At 42.0% G+C, this 21,537-nt stretch overlaps 1 protein-coding gene across 3 annotated transcripts in view; it reads left to right on the top strand.

Annotated features, from left to right (window-relative positions):
* itsn1 (intersectin 1 (SH3 domain protein)) overlaps positions 1–21,537 on the top strand; it is a 147,106-nt gene that overhangs the window by 84,810 nt on the left and 40,759 nt on the right. For 2 of the 3 annotated variants that reach the window (XM_060898820.1, XM_060898822.1), the window contains 10 exons: positions 135–222; positions 1,169–1,323; positions 10,924–11,018; positions 11,164–11,378; positions 13,849–13,970; positions 18,090–18,400; positions 18,511–18,682; positions 18,818–19,023; positions 19,320–19,402; positions 20,657–20,823. In XM_060898820.1, coding sequence (XP_060754803.1) covers positions 135–222; positions 1,169–1,323; positions 10,924–11,018; positions 11,164–11,378; positions 13,849–13,970; positions 18,090–18,400; positions 18,511–18,682; positions 18,818–19,023; positions 19,320–19,402; positions 20,657–20,823 — 1,614 coding nt within the window. The remainder of the gene's footprint in view (positions 1–134; positions 223–1,168; positions 1,324–10,923; positions 11,019–11,163; positions 11,379–13,848; positions 13,971–18,089; positions 18,401–18,510; positions 18,683–18,817; positions 19,024–19,319; positions 19,403–20,656; positions 20,824–21,537) is intronic. The other variant, XM_060898821.1, reaches the window with a different exon arrangement.

Raw genomic sequence — 21,537 nt, forward strand, 5'->3', positions numbered from 1 at the left:
ATTGATTTCGATCTCTGCTTGCTGTTTATGCTCCTTTTTCAACTACTCCCATTCAAGTATTCATGTTTCCTTTCATTTTTTTCTCCTTGTTCTTTTTTTCCTTTCTTCTGTTCCCTTCTCATCTCTCCGTGTAGGAGTCTCAGCAGTGGCTGGGGAGGCTGATTCCTGATAAACAATGTCTGAATGATCAGCTGAAGCAGGTGCAGCAGAACAGCTTACATAGTAAGATCATTTAATTCCTCTTAAAGTCTCGGGTATCTGTGTCTGCTCTTGTGCTTCAAAAAGTTCAAAGTTAATAGACAGTTTTTAATCGGTCAAATATCACTGACCTCAATTCGGCAAAAGACTTTAAAGGAACAGTCCACCGTACTTCCATAATGAAATATGCTCTTATCTGAATTGAGACGAGCTGCTCCGTACCTCTCCGAGCTTTGCGCGACCTCCCAGTCAGTCAGACGTGCTGTCACTCCTGTTAGCAATGTAGCTAGGCTCAGTATGGCCAATGGTATTTTTTGGGGCTGTAGTTAGATGCGACCAAACTCTTCCGCGTTTTTCCTGTTTACATAGGTTTATATGACCAGTGACATGAAACAAGTTCAGTTACACAAATTGAAACGTGGCAATTTTGTATGCTATGGAAAGTGCGCACTATAATGACAGGCGTACTAACACCTTCTGCACGCTTCGACAGCGCATTGATACGGAGCTCAGATATCAATGCGCTGCCGAAGCGCGCAGAAGGTGTTAGTACGCCTGTCATTATAGTGCGGACTTTCCATAGCATAGAAAATCGCTACGTTTCAATTTGTGTAACTGAACTTGTTTCATGTCACTGGTCATATAAACCTATGTAAACAGGAAAAACGCGGAAGAGTTTGGTCGCATCTAACTACAGCCCCAAAAAATACCATTGGCCATGCTGAGCCTAGCTACATTGCTAACAGGAGTGACAGCGCGTCTGACTGCGTCTGACTGACTGGGAGGTCGCGCAAAGCTCGGAGAGGTACGGAGCAGCTCGTCTCAATTCAGATAAGAGCATATTTCATTATGGAAGTACGGTGGACTGTTCCTTTAAACGCTTGGCTGCAGACAAACCTGTATATGGCAAGAGATTACTGTAATACTGTCCAACAGCTTAATATGAGAATTCCAGTAGATTTATTTGTAGTTGTGGGTGGTACAGGGGACTCGCTGTCCAACCTGCAGAAGGCTGTGGAGATGAGAGAGGCGACCAGGCAGCAACTCCGGGAGCAGCTGGAAGCCGTGGAGAAAGAGACGCGTTCCAAACTGCTGGAGATAGATGCATTTAATGCACAGCTCAAGGTACACAACACACTTGCGCATGCGCACACAGCTGAATGGAGACAGACAGGCCTCCGAGAGCTTAGGCGTATTCTTTCCGTTCTTTACTCAGTATTCCTCTGTTAATGCACATACGTGTGTATGGGAAAGACTGAGGTGAGTAATATGCATCATTTTGAGATCTTGTCTGTACAGGAATCTGACTCGAGACATTCTTCACTAGTTTATTAAAAATGTTGAGCTCAAAAATTTGAGTATTTCTCAAGCCACACACCGAGTTCACACTAGAAGGTGACATGTCTGTGAAGATTCTCAGTCATCCAGTAAACTATGGGTGGTAAAAGAGAGCAACTGGACTTGCTTGAAGATTCTTGAAGACGTTTCATCTCTCATCCGAAAGGCTTCTTCAGTTCTGTCTGACTAATAGGGAGTATCGGGTGTTTATCCTCTCATGGATGAAAAGCAATCCTAAGGTGTTGTTGAGTCATCCTGTTGGTGTGGGTCACTGGGGGCTGGGTGTGTCACCCCAGTGATCACCCCAATGACTCTCGAGGCCGTTCACACCATGTTTTCATCCATGGGAGGATAAATACCTGATACTTACTCCCTGTTATACCCTGTCCACACTAGGTATTTTGTACCAATACGAAACTACTTTCGTACCGCAACACCTGTCCACACTAGCAACTATACCGGTACTGTAGCGGTATAACTGTATCGGTACAAAACCCACAAATGTATGGGTTTCGTATCGGTACAGTATTGGTACTGTAGCACTTCGCTGTAGTGTGGACAGATGAAGCGGTTCTGTATCGATACAAATGTGTCAGAAAACAGAATCCAGGGACACATGTCTGCCCGGGGGCATTTTGAGTTATTGACAGATTCAGAAAGTACAGTTTCTAAGCTCTCCAATGATGCCTTCCATGTGGAGATCTGACAATATTTGAAGAATGTGTGGCCTTTTGAAAGTATATACTACTTAAAACAGAAAAGGGAGAAAATCGCCCTCAAAGTTTTCCATCTCAGCTACTCTGGGTGTAGGGCGGGCACATAATGGTGCTCATTTGCATGATATTAAGGAAAGCCCTACCTCCTACGAGCTAGCACGATACTACTTTCATGTAAACAAAGATCACCACTTCAATTTTCCTTCCATGCAAAGTATGCCCAAAACAATTATGAAGTACAAAAATAAGTCCTAAAGTATACTTTAACGTTTTGTGGTTGAAAAATTACTCACACTGTAAGAAAGAAAGATATAGCACAATGATGACACAACTAACACAACGCTAGTTTCATGTAAAGCCTCGGTCACAACCGGCCGTATGTGCTCCTACGGCCGGTCTACACGCAAGAAACGCATGAGAGCGCGCATGAAACGCACGAGAGCGCGCGTGTGATGTGCTGATTTTCGAGCCGCAGACCGGCCGCAGAGGTTCTTTGTCATGTCAAACAAACTCTACAGGCGCTTACGTTTTTTTCAGGTTACAAGACAAACTTATGGCCAACGCGCGTCTTTCTCCATGAACAAAAAAAAAACGCAGCAATTTGGGAAACGCCAAAAATCTCACAGCCAAAAAATCGTACGTCCGGTTGTGACCTAGGCTTAACCAAACCACAACACACTCCGTTACATGCAAAAATAACCACACAGCCTTAGATTAATAAACTTACCCCATCAGAAAGAGAAACGGCGCCTTGCACACATCAATGGCTCCGATGGAATGTAATCCTAGAACGTTCCGTGTATCATCCGATCATTCAAGTATTCCATTCAATCTGGAAAATGAGGTTGCGTTTTTGTTTTTTTTTTGCTAGAAATGGTTATCTCCGATGTAAATACTGTGTGTCTGTTTGCTTCGCGGTGTTTCAGCGCTCTGTTTAACTTGCTCATTCCATAGTGAAATTACACGCCTGTATGCAGCTTAAGTAGCCATGTGCTCAGCTTGTATCATACAGCTGATTCGCGAAAAAAAAAAAAAGACTTAAATCATCATGTGAATGGCCCATATGGTAATTTACCCACACCCCCCAGCAGGCTACAGTCCTGACAAAAACGAGACAATTTGCAACAAAAAATGTATGCTTTTCCAACAAAACAATCTATTATCTGATTGCATTCTTCAAGATCTCAACTTGCACATGATGGAGAAAAAAACAATCACAAATTTCGAAAAAAAAAAGCTTCTTTTGCGATTATCTCGGATTCGTTTCGGCCGACATGTGTCCCTGGATTCGGTGAGGGGTCACATATAATGCGCAAGCGCAATGAACCATTCCTACTTCTTCCGGGTTATTCATACAATACAATATGCCCGTGCTTTCCAGCTGTAAATAAAACGTCAAAATGGCTCAAAACGACCGTGGAGCTACATGGAGCAGGGGGAGGGAGGAAGAGGGGAGAAGGGAAGAGGGAGAAAGGGAGATTCATTTTCTTTGTTTCTTTCTCAACTGCCTCGCGCGTTTTATACGATTCGACTGAATAAATGAAATACAGACTGTACATTGACAACAAAAAGCGCGCACGCGTTGTTTCATCCGCCATATTCTCGGAAGGAAGTTACTCGGTAACCATGGAAACATTTCGCGCACGCGCATTTCAACTTCCGTGAAAGAAAACCGCTAACATTTCTCGCTAGTGTGGACAGATGCACTAAACTGTACCGGTATACTTTGTATCGATACAGTTATACCACTATCGTACCGGTATAAGTGTGAACACAGCATTAGTCAGACAGAACTGAAGAAGCCTTTCGGATGAGAGGTGAAACGTCTTCAAGCAAGTCCAGTTGCTCTCTTTTACCACCCACAGTTTAGAAGGTGACAAGTCTCGCACGTTGCCCCATTTTGTTTTTCACAGGTATTTAGTAGTGTGTACTGCGAACATGCACTATTTCATGTTTTATGAAATTTAAACAGATGATTAAGGTTTCTGTATTATAGTTATCATTAGACGTGATCTGTATAATTGTGCTTTAGCTACGCTGTATATACCTGGAGGAAAAACTTTCTTTATGAACAAATGACACGTTTTAACGTCGTTCATTTGTCAGTGATGAAGCATGCAGTATTTCTGGTTTTACCTGCTATGGAAAAAGAGCCGCAGTAGCATTTCTTAGTACGTCCTGTATAACTGATTATAACTCCATGTTGTTGTTTTTTTTAAACAAGATTATTGAAATTGACCTTCATAGGAATGGAGCTCAGGCAGGAGCTAAAAGTTCTGAGAACTGCCTACTGCAAGTAATTCATTGCAGATATTTGGATTATGGCTTTGTTTGCATAAAATTTGAGAATCTGTGTTTTTGTTTGTTTGTTACTTTTTACTGACTTCTACAGATGATAAAAAATATATTTTTTTTTTTGTTGTTGTCTCGTCACTTCCTAGTGTGAATGTAGAGTAGGAAAGATCAAGTAAGATGAAAAACTGAACCCTTCATATTCTTCTTACTCTTTCACTGTTGCTCATTCTTTCTTGCTTCTTGGTCATCGTCATCCTTCTCCTACGCTCATCCCGGCCTTATGCCACCCACCTTTACCCTGACTCCCCCTTATTATCCTGCCATGGTGGTACAGTCCTTGGGCCTGTTCTATCAGGTCCACACTGTCCGGATAGAGCGCCTTCAACTGGAACTACTACTCCAGGAGCAGAGAGGGCAACAGGTAGACAACCAGAACCGCTGCTACCCCCATCCCCATAAACTAGTATCACCAAACTGTGCCCCAACCTCTCACCCCTTACTCACCACACTGTGCTATCCGCTGCCCTCTACAAAACGGGTTGCAGTGCTGCATCGTCTCAGCATTCCTTGCTATGAGCCGTACTAAGCTAGTAACTACGCTGATCGTCGGTGAAATTGAAAGCCCACAGTGTACAACAAACAAAAACACACAAGATCAGCCTACGTTAGACTGACTCGGTGAAGCTCTGCTATCACTTCATATGAGATTAAAACAATCAATCACCACTGACCTTACTCATGGTCCACAGGTTTAGAATGTTAATATACAGTGGGGCAAAAAAGTATTTAGTCAGTCACCAGTTGTGCAAGTTCTCCCACTTAAAAAGATGAGAGGCCTGTAATTTTCATCATAGGTATACCTCAACTATGAGAGACAGAATGGGCGGAAAGAATCCAGGAAATCACATTGTATGATTTTTAACGAATTTATTTGCAAATTATGGTGGAAAATAAGTATTTGGTCAATAACAAAAGTTCATCTCAATACTTTGTTATATACGCTTTGTTGGCAGTGACGGAGGTCAAACGTTTTCTGTAAGTCTTCACAAGGTTTTCACACACTGTTGCTGGTATTTTGGCCCATTCCTCCATGCAGATCTCCTCTAGAGCAGTGATGTTTTGGGGCTGTCGCTGGGCAACACGGACTTTCAACTTCCTCCAAAGATTTTCTATGGGGTTGAGATCTGGAGACTGGCTAGGCCACTCCAGGACCTTGAAATGCTTCTTACGAAGCCACTCCTTCGTTGCCCAGGCGGTGTGTTTGGGATCATTGTCATGCTGAAAGACCCAGCCACATTTCATCTTCAATGCCCTTGCTGATGGAAGGAGGTTTTCACTCAAAATCTCACGATACATGGCCCCATTCATTCTTTCCTTTACACGGATCAGTCGTCCTGGTCCCTTTGCAGAAAAACAGCCCCAAAGCATGATGTTTCCACCCCCATGCTTCACAGTAGGTATGGTGTTCTTTAGATGCAACTCTGCATTCTTTCTCCTCCAAACACGACAAGTTGAGTTTTTACCAAAAAGTTCTATTTTGGTTTCATCTGACCATATGACATTCTCCCAATCCTCTTCTGGATCATCCAAATGCTCTCTAGCAAACTTCAGACGGGCCTGGACATGTACTGGCTTAAGCAGGGGGACACGTCTGGCACTGCAGGATTTGAGTCCCTGGCGGCGTAGTGTGTTACTGATGGTAGCCTTTGTTACTTTGGTCCCAGCTCTCTGCAGGTCATTCACTAGGTCCCTCCGTGTGGTTCTGGGATTTTTGCTCACCGTTCTTGTGATCATTTTGACCCCACGGGGTGAGATCTTGCGTGGAGCCCCAGATCGAGGGAGATTATCAGTGGTCTTGTATGCCTTCCATTTTCTAATAATTGCTCCCACAGTTGATTTCTTCACACCAAGCTGCTTACCTATTGCAGATTCAGTCTTCCCAGCCTGGTGCAGGTCTACAATTTTGTTTCTGGTGTCCTTTGACAGCTCTTTGGTCTTGGCCATAGTGGAGTTTGGAGTGTGACTGTTTGAGGTTGTGGACAGGTGTCTTTTATACTGATAACGAGTTCAAACAGGTGCCATTAATACAGGTAACGAGTGGAGGACAGAGGAGCCTCTTAAAGAAGTTGTTACAGGTCTGTGAGAGCCAGAAATCTTGCTTGTTTGTAGGTGACCAAATACTTATTTTACCGAGGAATTTACCAATTAATTCATTAAAAATCAGACAATGTGATTTCCTGGATTCTTTCCCCCCATTCTGTCTCTCATAGTTGAAGTGTACCTATGATGAAAATTACAGGCCTCTCTCATCTTTTTAAGTGGGAGAACTTGCACAATTGGTGGCTGACTAAAGACTTTTTTGCCCCACTGTAGTACCTTTATCTCTTCACCCTTGATTTTATTTTTGGGTGGCTGTGTCTCTCATACAGGCCTAATGGATAAAGTGCTGCTGAGCCGTTTTAAAGTTCTTCCTTTAGCAGTTGAGCTGTAGAAATATAAACAACTTGTAACTTTTCCCTTAGACATCCCACACACTCTTTCCCTCTTGTGCCTTCTTGCACCTCCCCCTCCAAATTCCTGAAGAAAGTGCTATGCACATGCTGTGCCTTTGTTTACTGAGACACAGTCGGCTCCATAATTATTGATATTGTTGAAGAGAACGGTAACAAATAATTGTAAAAAAAACCCACAATAATTAAACATTTTCCCTCAAGCAATTGAATATTATCAGCATGTTTAGAGACATGATAAAGCGCCTGATGCCTACTATAATACGGTCGTGGGTCATTAATGCTTTGGGCTTATTTGTCAGCAGGTGGTCTTGTTTAGATCTTGATTTAGATCTGGTTGCCTCTACCAGAAGGTTAAGGCTTTGCTGTAAATGGATCTTTCAGTGAGACAATGATCCCAGAACCTCAATCTAAATCAACACAAATTGTTGGAAAAGACAAGGAAAGTTTAGGCTACACCTGAGGAGGAGGAGGATATAAAATGCAGTTTTAGAATACAGTGTATGGACAGCGCATGTATGTTTTATAATATATAGGGAATAAATTCTATTGATGTCAAATTAAAATCTACTATTTTCTAAGATGAAAAATGTACATTTATATGAACACAATCTTAGTGCAATTGTGCCTATTGTTTTAAACTTTCAGACAGGTGCAGAGAAGTGTGGGCTAGCAGAGTTGAAGGTAGTGTCCTCTAAAACATCCTATGAGAATGTAGGCTGCATTCCTCAGCCCTATTCGAAGCACCCAACCTCGGCTGCATCTTGGACTTTAGGATGCAACTAATGTTTGCAGCAGCCTCATGCATGAACCTGGTTGTCACTTGCTTTAGGTGTGGGGTGTTTTTGCTTCTTCTTTTTTGTTTGCCCCTTCATTTCCTGTTTTCGATTTACGTTGCATTGCTGCAGATCATGGGTTTTTAAGAGTGCTGTTTTGATTTGGAGTAAAGTGTGATTTGGCGCACTACTTCTGACTTAAACTGTAAATTTTCTTTCAGTTGACGCTCATATTTCCAGAGCGATATCCAGTATACTGATTATTTCCATTTTATTTTGGTTCAAAACATTTATAGCTTTTTGTGCGAACAAAATATAGGGTTCTTTTTTTCTCTCTCTCTCTTTTTCCCCTCCCCATAACCTACAAAAGTAGTAGCTAGACTAAACACTGGATATTTCAGTAGAATTGTGGCTATATAAATCAACGCAGTCAAATTGTCAAGGTAAATCTACAACCCCGATTCCAAAAAAGTTGGGACAAAGTACAAATTGTAAATAAAAACGGAATGCAATAATTGACAAATCTCAAAAACTGATATTATATTCACAATAGAACATATCAAATGTCGAAAGTGAGACGTTTTGAAATTTCATGCCAAATATTGGCTCATTTGAAATTTCATGACAGCAACACATCTCAAAAAAGTTGGGACGGGGCAATAAGAGGCTGGAAAAGTTAAAGGTACAAAAAAGGAACAGCTGGAGGACCAAGTTGCAACTCATTAGGTCAATTGGCAATAGGTCATTAACATGACTGGGTATAAAAAGAGCATCTTGGAGTGGCAGCGGCTCTCAGAAGTAAAGATGGGAAGAGGATCACCAATCCCCCTAATTCTGCACTGACAAATAGTGGAGCAATATCAGAAAGGAGTTCGACAGTGTAAAATTGCAAAGAGTTTGAACATATCATCTACAGTGCATAATATCATCAAAAGATTCAGAGAATCTGGAAGAATCTCTGTGCGTAAGGGTCAAGGCCAGAAAACCATACTGGCTGCCCGTGATCTTCGGGCCCTTAGACGGCACTGCATCACATACAGGCATGCTTCTGTATTGGAAATCATAAAATGGGCTCAGGAATATTTCCAGAGAACATTATCTGTGAACACAATTCACCGTGCCATCCGCCGTTGCCAGCTAAAACTCTATAGTTCAAAGAAGAAGCCGTATCTAAACATGATCCAGAAGCGCAGACGTCTTCTCTGGGCCAAGGCTCATTTAAAATGGACTGTGGCAAAGTGGAAAACTGTTCTGTGGTCAGACGAATCAAAATGTGAAGTTCTTTATGGAAATCAGGGACGCCGTGTCATTCGGACTAAAGAGGAGAAGGACAACCCAAGTTGTTATCAGCGCTCAGTTCAGAAGCCTGCATCTCTGATGGTATGGGGTTGCATTAGTGCGTGTGGCATGGGCAGCTTGCACAACTGGAAAGACACCATCAATGCTGAAAGGTATATCCAGGTTCTAGAGCAACATATGCTCCCATCCAGACGATGTCTCTTTCAGGGAAGACCTTGCATTTTCCAACATGACAATGCCAAACCACATACTGCATCAATTACAGCATCATGGCTGCGTAGAAGAAGGGTCCGGGTACTGAACTGGCCAGCCTGCAGTCCAGATCTTTCACCCATAGAAAACATTTGGCGCATCATAAAACGGAAGATACGACAAAAAAGACCAAAGACAGTTGAGCAACTAGAATCCTACATTAGACAAGAATGGGTTAACATTCCTATCCCTAAACTTGAGCAACTTGTCTCCTCAGTCCCCAGACGTTTACAGACTGTTGTAAAGAGAAAAGGGGATGTCTCACAGTGGTAAACATGGCCTTGTCCCAACTTTTTTTTTTTTTTAGATGTGTTGTCATGAAATTTAAAATCACCTAATTTTTCTCTTTAAATGATGCATTTTCTCAGTTTAAACATTTGATATGTCATCTATGTTCTATTCTGAATAAAATATGGAATTTTGAAACTTCCACATCATTGCATTCCGTTTTTATTTACAATTTGTACTTTGTCCCAACTTTTTTGGAATTGGGGTTGTAATCTGTGTGAAATTTAGTGCATGAATTTTTAGGACAAATCTGGTTCAAGTTCTAACCAGTCTCTCTCTGTGGCACAGGTTTGTGTGTGTGCGTGCGCATGCTTGGTTTGACATCAAAACCTCTATCTTCTAACCTCAGTGACCATTATTAGTGTCTGTGCTTTTATTTCTGTGGGTTTGCTTATATGTGGAATTATTTTAATTAACCAGTGGAATCTACAGTATACTATTATGTAGTATAGCTGACCAGGATTACATCGCACGCAATAGTATTTAAAAGAAAAAAGAGAGCTAAAAAGTTAAATATTCAAAATGTCACCCAGAATATACTGGAAATGGTTGAAACAAAAGGTCTTGGCTAAGACCGTAGTAACTGCTAAGTAGGTAGTAGATAAGGGTAGTTTTTATAAAGGCATTACACTAGGTGCAACCAAGACTGTGAAAAATGTTAAGAAACAAACTTTTCCTTGGTGTTTTGGTGAAATATTGATTGATTGGTTTCTTAAAGTTGAGGGGTTAAAGTATGTTATGGACTGGGGGGGGAAATTTGGCCATAAATTTGTTGCTGGAATTCAGTCACAGCAATATCCCGTGGGTTTTCCCAGACCGCCACACAAATGTGATGTACTGAATCGCGAGTGTTTAATGTAGTTACCATAGAATTTTCTAAATTTACAACTGACGTAGCTTACAAGACAAAATTGACCGATTTATAATCTACTTCCCTTAAATTCTTAAATGCATAACTCTGATTGGCATGTGACAAAAACATTATCTGTGTTCTACGATGCATATTCTTTTCTTCTTCCAGTGACAGAAACAGAGAATGAACTATAGTGTAAAAAAGCACTAATACACATCAGGTGAAGGAGTCTATGAATAATTTAAAGGGATTTGAATGACTAGTGCTTGCAGGGTACAGTTGCAGGTGTGTTTTGTGGTAGAGAGAAGAAACCTCCCAGTGCTTCCTTGCATTCCATTTTACCTCCTCTCTCTTGCCCTCTTCCCCCCCCCCTTTCCTATATCATTGTCATTATGTAGGAGCTCAGGGAGATCCACAACAAGCAGCAGCGGCTAAAACAAAAGGAGTTGCAGCCTCCGCTGGACACCAAACCATCAGAGCTGCAGGAGAGCAGGTGTGTGTGTACTTGGGTTACTTATCTTGTGAGGTTCTCACTTCTTGTGGGCTTTTGCTTTTTGTTTGTTTGTTTGTTTGTTTTGCACTGCATTCAGACATGTTTGTAACAGTGAACCCGGTCACCGCTCTCTCTGCTCCTCCAGACTTTTGAGTTCTGATGACAGCGTGTCTCCTGCCTGGCGGGACTCTACGTTAGCGAAGGTCCCCACACCACCAGCCTCTGAGCCCTGGGTCAGCCACCTGGGAGAGGACGAGAGCCAGAGCTCTAGAGGAGATGTACAGGACAAATTGTCCAAGCTGTTCCTGCAGCAGCCAGAGCCAAACAAACAGCTGGGGCAATCGCCCTGGCCCCCAGGAGGTGAGGGCACAGCAGGGCAGGTTATATTGTAAATGATTGGGTGTTAATGTGTTTTTTTTTTTTTTTTTTTAATGAGTGGGTGCATGTAAATTAATTATGTTGGGATGGATGAATGGACAGATTGGGCAGGTGGGTTAGTGGTCAGAGGAGAAAAGAAATGGAATGTTGGGATGAGTGGATGTATAATTGATCTGAAATACTGATTTATTTGTTGGGTGAGTAGAAATGAATTTGAAAAATGGGTGGAATGGCGGGTGGCAGATGGAATATTTGGATAGATGGAGAAAGATGGATGGATGAATGAATGCATTTTTGTGGTATTTGAATGAGTGAATGTATGGAAGGATGAATGGATGGACTAATTGACTGGTGGATGGATGAAACATAGGGATAGGCCAAGCAGGCCTGGAACATGTGCACAAAATGTTTGGGTTTTTTTGTTTTTCTTTGTTTTAAATTAATGGGATGGATGGAATCATAGGATGGGTGGAATCATAGTGGTGCTTGAAAGTTTGTGTACCCTTTAGAATTTCTATTTCTGCATAAATGTGACCTAAAACATCATCAGATTTTCACACAAGTCTTAAAAGTAGATAAAGAGAAGCCAGTTAAACAAATGAGACAAGAATATTATACTTGGTCATTTATTTATTGAGGAAAATGACCCAATATTACATATCTGTGAGTGGCAAAAGTATGTGAACCTTTGCTTTCAGTATCTGGTGTGACCCCCTTGTGCAGCAATAACTACACCTAAGCATTTCCAGTAACTGTTGATCAGTCCTGCACACCGGCTTGGAGGAATTTTAGCCCATTCCTCCGTACAGAACAGCTTCAACTCTGGGATGTTGGTGGGTTTCCTCACATGAACTGCTCACTTCAGGTCCTTCCACAACATTTCCATTGGATTAAGGTCAGGACTTTGACTTGGCCATTCCAAAACATTACCTTTATTCTTCTTTAACCATTCTTTGGTAGAACGACTTGTGTGCTTAGGGTCATTGTCTTGCTGCATGACCCACCTTCTCTTGAGATTCAGTTCATGGACAGATGTCCTGACATTTTCCTTTAGAATTTGCTGGTATAATTCAGAATGCATTGTTCCATCAATGATGGCAAGCCGTCCTGGCCCAGTTGCAGCAAAACAGGCCCAAACTATGATACTACCACCACTACATTTCACAGATGGGATAAGGTTCTTATGCTGGAATGCAGTGTTTTCCTTTCTCCAAACATAACACTTCTCATTTAAACCAAAAAGTTCTATTTGTCTCATCCATCCACAAAACATTTTTCCAATAGTCTTCTGGCTTGTCCACATGATCTTTAGCAAACTGCAGACGAGCAGCAATGTTCTTTTTGGAGAGCAGTGACTTTCTCCTTGCAACCCTGCCATGCACACCAATGTTGTTCAGTGTTCTCCTGATGGTGGACTCATGAACATTAACATTAGCCAATGTGAGAGAGGCCTTCAGTTGCTTAGAAGTTACCCTGGGGTCCTTTGTGACCTCGCCGACTATTACACGCCTTGCTCTTGAAGTGATCTTTGTTGGTTGACCACTCCTGGGGAGGGTAACAATGGTCTTGAATTTCCTCCGTTTGTACACAATCTGTCTGACTGTGGATTGGTGGAGTCCAAACTCTCTTTAGAGATGGTTTTGTAACCTTTTCCAGCCTGATGAGCATCAACAATGCTTTTTCTGAGGTCCTCAGAAATCTCCTTTGTTCATGCCATGATACACTTCCACAAACATGTGTTGTGAAGATCAGACTTTGATAGATCCCTGTTCTTGAAATAAAACAGGGTGCCCACTCACACCTGATTGTCGTCTCATTGAATGAAAACACCTGACTCTAATTTCACCTTCAAATTAACTGCTAATCCTAGAGGTTCACGTACTTTTGCCACTCACAGATATGTAATATTGGATCATTTTCCTCAATAAATAAATGACCAAGTATAATATTTTTGTCTCATTTGTTTAACTGGGTTCTCTTTATCTACTTTTAGGACTTGTGTGAAAATCTGATGATATTTTAGGTCATATTTATGCAGAAATATAGAAAATTCTCAAAGGTTCACAAACTTTCAAGCACCACTGTAGGGTGGGTAGGGGGTTGCATAGGATATTTGAGGTTCTGGGTGACTAGAGGAATGGTGAGATGAGTGGATGATTGTTTGAATCGATGAAATATTGTGATAGACTGAAGGTTCAGACATGCAGATTGAATGCTGGGCTGAATAAATGGGTGGAATGCTGGAATGGACAGACAGCAGTGGGATGTGCAGATGGACGTATGAATCTGTGGAAGGGTGACGTAAATGAATGGTGGGATGCATAGATGGAGGAGTGAAAGAGATTTGTTTTAGAGACCATGTCCATGTCTATTACACAATCGATGACCAAATGCCAAACCTTTTCACTGAATTACCCATTTTGTGTGTGGGTTTTTTTTTTTTTTTCTTCAGATAAGGTGCCCATGTCTGGTTTTAACCAGGAGAAGGTAAGAGTGGTGTACTACAGAGCACTTTATCCTTTTGAGGCCCGCAGTCATGATGAGATCAGCATCCAGCCTGGAGACATCGTCATGGTAAGTAATCACCACAAGAGACGCAATAAATCATGCAGTGTTTGTGATCAGCTGTGGCTTGCTGTAATGACCACGACTGCGGGGGAGGGGGGGTTCCTTTTTTAATTTGGAGGCCATATCTTGAACTCCAATTTTAAAGGAATAATATGATTTGAAAAAAAAAAATCAAATGACTAAAAAAAAAAAAAATTCTGAAGTAAAAGCGTACCTGTGTTTTATGGGGATTAACCTTTGACCTCTCTCTTGTATCTTTGCTCCCTCTTGGTGAAGGTGAAAGGGGAGTGGGTAAGTCCTGGTCAATTGCTCCCCCTCTACACCAGTTTCCATCTTTTTATTTACACTCTACCACGCCTCAGCTCAAACCATCATCTCCATCTTTGTTCACGAAGCAGAATTCATCACTGCTGTCCAGAGAAGAAAAAAATAGACATGCATAAACATCAAAAGCAACGGAGTCTGAGTCATCTTTTGACACAGACTGTTAAACACATTCCAAATCTGTTTATTTATTGATCGCGTGGTGGAGTAGCTGTGTTTTTGTGTCAGTCATCGTTGTTGTGTTATAATTATTTTATGTGTTATTGTATTGGACTGTGTCGCGCTGGTCAGAAAGCACTGTGCATGCATGCGTCATTGCATTTACTTTTTATCCACTGACTTAAGTTGAACCATTAGGCTTATGCAGTGTCATGAAGCCATGATATTTATGATGAAACATGGGACACATACTGATGTATAAATGTTATAGACCATGCTAAAAGTACACTGTGATAGAAACCTACTCTGTTCATCTCAAAAAGGGGTAAATTTGATATGCGCTACGTTCACACTGCAAGGCTTAATGCTCAATTCCGATTTTTTTGTGAAATCCGATTTTTTTTGTGAGGTCGTTCACATTAACAAATATATGCGACTCGTATGTGATCCTCAGTATGAACGAAAAGCGACCTAAAAGTGTTCCGCATGCGCATTGCAGGATACGACGGCGTCACACGCAGTGAGCATGGCCAGTGTTTACGGAAGTAAAACCGCCCGGTTGCGGTATGACCCATCCAATCTAGCTTGAATAGCTGCATCCCCCCAAATGGAAATCAGCTCCCTAACCTCTGCGTCCTTCCATTGAGAAGATTCAGAACCTTCACAGCCTGAAGCGTCCCTCGCATTGATGTCACACGCAGGGGCGCAGATACGTTTTTTGAACTGGGGGGGACAAAAAACTGGGGGGGACAAAGCTGCCAGCAAACCAACCCCAACCCCGATATGCCTGTCAAACTTGTTGTGGGTTACCATAGCAACCAAGCTCGAGCTCGCAACCTGTGCAGTCTGCGCAGCTCAACCAACCGAATATCAGTCTTTGTTTTATGTGAGTTGTTGCAACTATGTATACACTGCCGTGCACCTCAATAAACCGAATGGTAATTAGTCTTTTGATTTTTCCGTGAGGTTTGCCTTATGCAAAGAAAGACAGCATGGACGTTTTTTCCTCCCTATAAGTGGGGGGGACCGAGCGAGGTGAATTTAAATCTGGGTGGGACGAGTCCCCCCCTCTATCTGCGCCCGTGATTATGCGCCATGTTGTTGTAACTTTTTTTGAGAGACCCGCCGCCTACTTCAGCGCAGAATAGTGACGTTTGTGGCTTGTTGATGACGTGTAAGTCGGATGAATGCGACCTGGCGGTTCAGACTGAAGTCGCATATGAAAAGAGCGGATAGGAATCGGAATTAGGACCACATATCCAAACGGCCTGGGTCGGATTTGAAAAAATCGGATCTGTGTCGTTCATATTGTCAATAAAAGATGGGATACAGGTCACATATGGGCAAAAAGATCGGATTTGAGTCACTTCAGCCTGCAGTGTGAACGTAGCCTTAGTCTCACTTGAAATCATTAAAACTGAGTTGCCAGATATTAAGCTGGCAGTCTTCCTTGTTTTAGTGTTAACATCAGTATAATATGAGAGTTGATTCTTTTCATGACTATACACGAATTAATTAAGGCTGTTTATGAACTAGTTTTAAATTTTGCTTTAATGATCAAATGTACACGTTTATGACCATGCATCGTGGCTGCAGCTGTGACACTGGACTCATTTGTTCATAGCTTACTGAGCAGCTTTAAGAGTCCTACCTTTTAGATCAAGACTACTGTTGATTTTCAACTTGAAGCAGATACGCAGAACGTTTTATTTTTAAATACATTTCCGAGTGGATAGTATCTCCATCCTTGACTCTTGTATGCTGCATAAATGGGAATAAAAAATATATTTTTGAGAGTTAAAATCGGCCACAAAGTTGGCATTCGAGCTGCCCCGCTGAGCCAGCCAGCCCTGAGTGCGTGGCGTCACAGCAGGAACCGGTTTTAAGGCCGAGGCCTTTGACAGCTATAGACCAAAGTCATATAAATAAAAATTTATGGTGAAAGTAAGAAATAGCGTTACCGACTTGCTCAACTGAGACTGATTTGACTTCACTGATTGTGGGTTGACTCTCATTAAAACAGGATGGGTGTTATAACTTATGCAACACACATGTACATGCATGCATTTTCACTGATAAAACGTAAAAGGCTCATTAAATAATCAGATGAACTGAGACAGTCACATTCTGAAGCAAATTAAATAATCTTATACTGGTAACTTAATACAAGTTACATGTATTAATCTAAATGCAGGGCGGCATGGTGGTGTAGTGGTTAGCGCTGTCGCCTCACAGCAAGAAGGTCCTGGGTTCGAGCCCTGGGGCTGGCGAGGGCCTTTCTGTGCGGAGTTTGCATGTTCTCCCCGTGTCCACGTGGGTTTCCTCCGGGTGCTCCGGTTTCCCCCACAGTCCAAAGACATGCAGGTTAGGTTAACTGGTGACTCTAAATTGAGCGTAGGTGTGAATGTGAGTGTGAATGGTTGTCTGTGTCTATGTGTCAGCCCTGTGATGACCTGGCGACTTGTCCAGGGTGTACCCCGCCTTTCGCCCGTAGTCAGCTGGGATAGGCTCCAGCTTGCCTGCGACCCTGTAGAAGGATAAAGCGGCTAGAGATAATGAGATGAGATGAGAAATGAATCTAAATTCAGGTAAACAACGTGTGTTTGTTTTTTTTAATCCAAATGAGAGTCGGAGCTTACCCGTCTGTGTTCTCACTTCTTGAAGGCCGATTGTTTTTGAAACAATCTGACTTTCAGTTGTTCGTTCAGTTCTCCGTTCATTCACTTCCACATAAGGGAGAGATGGCAGCAATATCCAGTTTAGAAATAAGACGGCTGCTCCACTCATTCACTTTGCATACTGTGTTCCGCCATTACTGCTGGGCTCAGGTAATTACTAAAACCCGGACGGAACGGGATGCCACCGGTTTTAGCAACAACTGTGGGGAGGTCACTGCCCGAGCGATATGTCCCGTTCCATCCCAGGTTTTAGCAACGACCCTCGGCTCACTCCTGGAGAACTGGTGCAACTGAACTTGCTTTCCTTTTAAAATAAATAAATGAATACTTTCCTTTTCTTGTCGTTTTCTTTTCCTTTAATTGTTGGTACTGCACCCTCTTTCAATACAGGCTTATAGCCAACGCTTCTCAACAGATCAGAGGTTTCGTACGAGCCCTCAGTAAAATGTGCAGAGGAGAGACCACTTCGTAGGCGCCCAGTGTGCCTGTGAACTTCTCGCAAAATGTATCCAAACCTTTGCAGTTGGAAAGTTCTTGGGCCATGAATGCGACGTAAATCCACCTTCTGTTATGTTGTTACACCCACCAGCAACACATCTACGTGGCATGGCGATAAATTAGCTCAAAATGGAGGATCGGAGTTGCAGTCAGCTGTGTTTTAGTCTAGCGGAAATGGCGATGAGACCGATAGACTTCCTGCTGTGATGTTACGGATGTCAAGGTCATTCACTCAGACCGCTGCCTATATAAATCACTTTAATCGTAAAAAATTACTGTATTAGATTTATTGTTAACGCTTAAAACTATTCCTGTGCCATTCTTGAGGTCTCAAGGCCTTTATAATCAAAAGTGAGGCCATGGCTCTGCGTATCTGCTTTTAAGAAAGCTGACTTTTTAACCCTTTGACCTGATGGGAATCTCGGTCAAATTGTGAATCATCATATTTTTGTAACCTGTCTCTCAGGTGGACGAATCTCAGACAGGTGAACCTGGCTGGTTAGGAGGAGAGATCAAAGGAAAGACCGGCTGGTTTCCTGCTAACTATGCAGAGAAGATTCCAGAATCCGAAGTCCCCCTCAATCTGAGAGCCAGCGCCTTCACCTCCAAGCTGAGTACACGCATCACCCCCACTCCCACCTCGACCACGCCCACAGCCATGCAGCCCGTCACCACAGAAACCGTGGTGGTGGCTCCACCCGCCACAGCTTCCGCTGCTTCAGCTGCTGCCTCCTCGTCTTCATCTACTTCTAATAACTGGGCAGATTTCAACACTACGTGAGCTTGCAGTTCTGCGGACATTTGAAAAATATAATTGAATCACTAATGCAAATCATTTTGGATTAGCATTTTGTGTGATCATTTATAATTCCTCCCGTGTTTTTTAGATGGCCAACGAACTCGGCAGTGGAGAAGCAGGACGCAGACGGGTGGGAGGCATGGCCAACTCAACCAACGCAGCCCTCTTTGTCTGTGCCAACTGGAGGGCAAGGCCGACAGCGCTCAGCCTTCACTCCTGCCACTCTCTCTGGCTCCTCCCCCTCACCTGTGCTTGGACAGGTAGGATTTGACATTCGGCTATTACAGATTCTGCTGCTTGTGCTTTTTTTCAGTACGTAATTTTACACACCATTAAGTGCGAAATTGCTTTACATCTGGATACCTTTTTTTTTTTTTTTAATATCTTTCTCTCAGGGGGAGAAGGTAGAGGGGATGCAGGCCCAGGCTCTGTACCCATGGCGGGCGAAGAAGGATAACCACTTAAACTTCAACAAGAGTGATGTGATCACTGTACTGGAGCAGCAGGATATGTGGTGGTTTGGTGAAGTACAGGGCCAGAGAGGCTGGTTCCCAAAATCTTACGTCAAGCTCATTTCCGGACCCGTGCGCAAGTCGATGAGGTGTGAGGGTTAAGCAGTTTGTGTATTTGTATGTGAGAGAGGATGATAAGTAGAAGTAAAATAACCTACCAAAAGTTGTTGCATATATAGTGAATTAGACACAATTTCAGCCTGTATGTGCCTAGGAGATGAGTTGGAAGTGTAGACTGTTAATAGCAAGAGATTAAAGGGAAAATAAGTTAATTTGATGAGCACTATGAAAACCGATAAGGTTGATTGGAAATGCTATTGTGTTTGCTGCTCTGATGGTGTGAACCGTGTGTCTGTCTTAATGATGAGTATGTATTTTGTTTCAGTATCGAGTCTGGATCCTCCGATAGTCCACCCACCATGAAGAGGCCCAGCCCTACTCCTAACAAACCCATGGAGCTTGGCGAAGGTACTGTTACACACTCGCAGTGTACAGAAGCAATTCACACACTCGTGCTGTAGATTTCACACTGACGGTGCAAAATGAATTTCAGAACATTGAGATCTGTTACTACAGCTGGGTCAAATCCCACTGGGGCTCCAAAATAGAAGAGTGAGAGCTCTGATGTCAGTGTTGTTCACTCAGAATTATCCAAGGCGGATAAATCATGAGTTCCTGAGCTGGCCCAGTGCGGAAGTAAATATTCTCTCTCTCTCTCTCTCTCTCTCTCTCTCTCTCTCTCTCTCTCTCTCTCTCTCATATATATATTTTGGCTGAATTGATGATTTGCTTGTCCTGGCATCAGGTCTAGTGATTACTCTGTAACCTTTTATAGAGTTTAGTGATTCAGTGCGCACACATCTAGATTTTAATCATTAACTCTTTACCCCTTGATGACTACATATGACGACCCCGTGTATATCCCATAATGACGACATATGACGACATTTGCTGACTTTTTTTCTTGTAAATATGTTCTAAGGGTGAACAGTATATACATTAGGGTGCATCAGTCGCCCTCACTTTCATAAAATCTGATGCATTTTTGTTCGGGCGTTCCTTTTCACCAATAAAGACATCCTGTAAAATTTTGGACCATATTCAAAAGTCTAATGGTGGCACCATGAGGTTCATTTTTTGCCAAAAAACGCTTATTTTATGTTTTCGCGTAAGGTTTGAATCACAATGTTGGACTCCGTTTATTGATTTCTTGTGAGCCAGAGATCATGTTAAGAACCTTTGCAAGGGATTGAGAAGCATTAATGTGATTCATAATACATTTGTATTGTTTAAAAGTAGTTAAGTAGTTGAACAATGATTCAATGAACAGCTAAAACTCAAACTGTGCTTGATAATATATTTAGAATATGTACTAAAAATGTGTATCTAAGATATTTGGTATACTCTATAAGGTGCCATAATGTTTCATGAAAAGTGATCGAAATTTTGTCTCAAAAGTCATAAAATAGCAGCTTTTTCCATAACTTTGAGCTCCTGGTGCCACCATTAAACTTTTGAATTTTGTCAAAATATTTCACCCAGTGTGTTTTCTTACCAAAAGGAACATAAAAACAAAAATGCATCATGATCGGAGGAACTTTTCATTTTTAGGGGGCAACTGATGCACCCTAATGTACGTATACAAGGGTGGTTGTAGCAACTGCTTTAAGGGGTAAAGAGTTAAAGGGTTTTTTTTTTTTTTTTATTAATATGTATCCTCAGAGTACATAGCGATGTACACATATGAAAGCAGCGAGCAGGGTGACCTGACCTTCCAGCAGGGTGATGTCATCACGGTGCTGAAGAAAGAAGGAGATTGGTGGACAGGAACAGTAGGAGGCAAGACGGGCGTTTTCCCATCCAATTACGTCAAGCCCAAGGACTCTGAGGTGAGACTGTCCAATCTCCAGAAGACTTTAAATACTGCGGTACATCACTGATCCATCTGGAGCCGTAACTCCAAACACTATAAACCTGAAAAATCAGAGGGCTTTCAAAGACTAACAAAAAAGTTCATCATTTATTGTAATGTTCTGTCTTTATCATTCGTGCCACAGAACTTGTAATGAAGTGAAGTAAAAATGTATAATAGGATTTAAAAAAAAAAGAACACCACTGAAAGTGTCCAATGTTTAAAACCGTAATTTGTACCATGACGCTGTTGAAATCTTGTTTCTGAGTGGTCAGAAGCTTTTGATTTAATTTTCTGTAATTGTATGGACAGCTTTTCTGACTGTTAAGTTGCATGTTAATTTAAAAAAAAAAAATTTCTTATTAACTTTGAGAGAGGGAAAATAGAGGGGTTGGTGTTTATAGCTGTAATGTTGCGCACCATTTAGATGTAACTATACTAAATGGATGAAAGTGTTGAATAATTAATGGTTATCTTTGCTGTGGTATAAGAGAAATTATACAAGAGTTACTTGTGGTCTGTTAATTAGATTGGAAAAATGGGCATTCCAGACGTGCTTATATGTGCCCGAATCCAGGGACACGTGTCTGCCCGGGGGCATTTTGAGTTATTGACATATTCAGAAAGTACAGTTTCTAAGCTCTCCAATGATGCCTTCCATGTGGAGATCTGACAATATTTGAAGAATGTG

This window comes from Neoarius graeffei, chromosome 18 (assembly GCF_027579695.1).
Source record: "Neoarius graeffei isolate fNeoGra1 chromosome 18, fNeoGra1.pri, whole genome shotgun sequence".
Taxonomy (NCBI): Eukaryota; Metazoa; Chordata; class Actinopteri; order Siluriformes; family Ariidae; genus Neoarius; species Neoarius graeffei.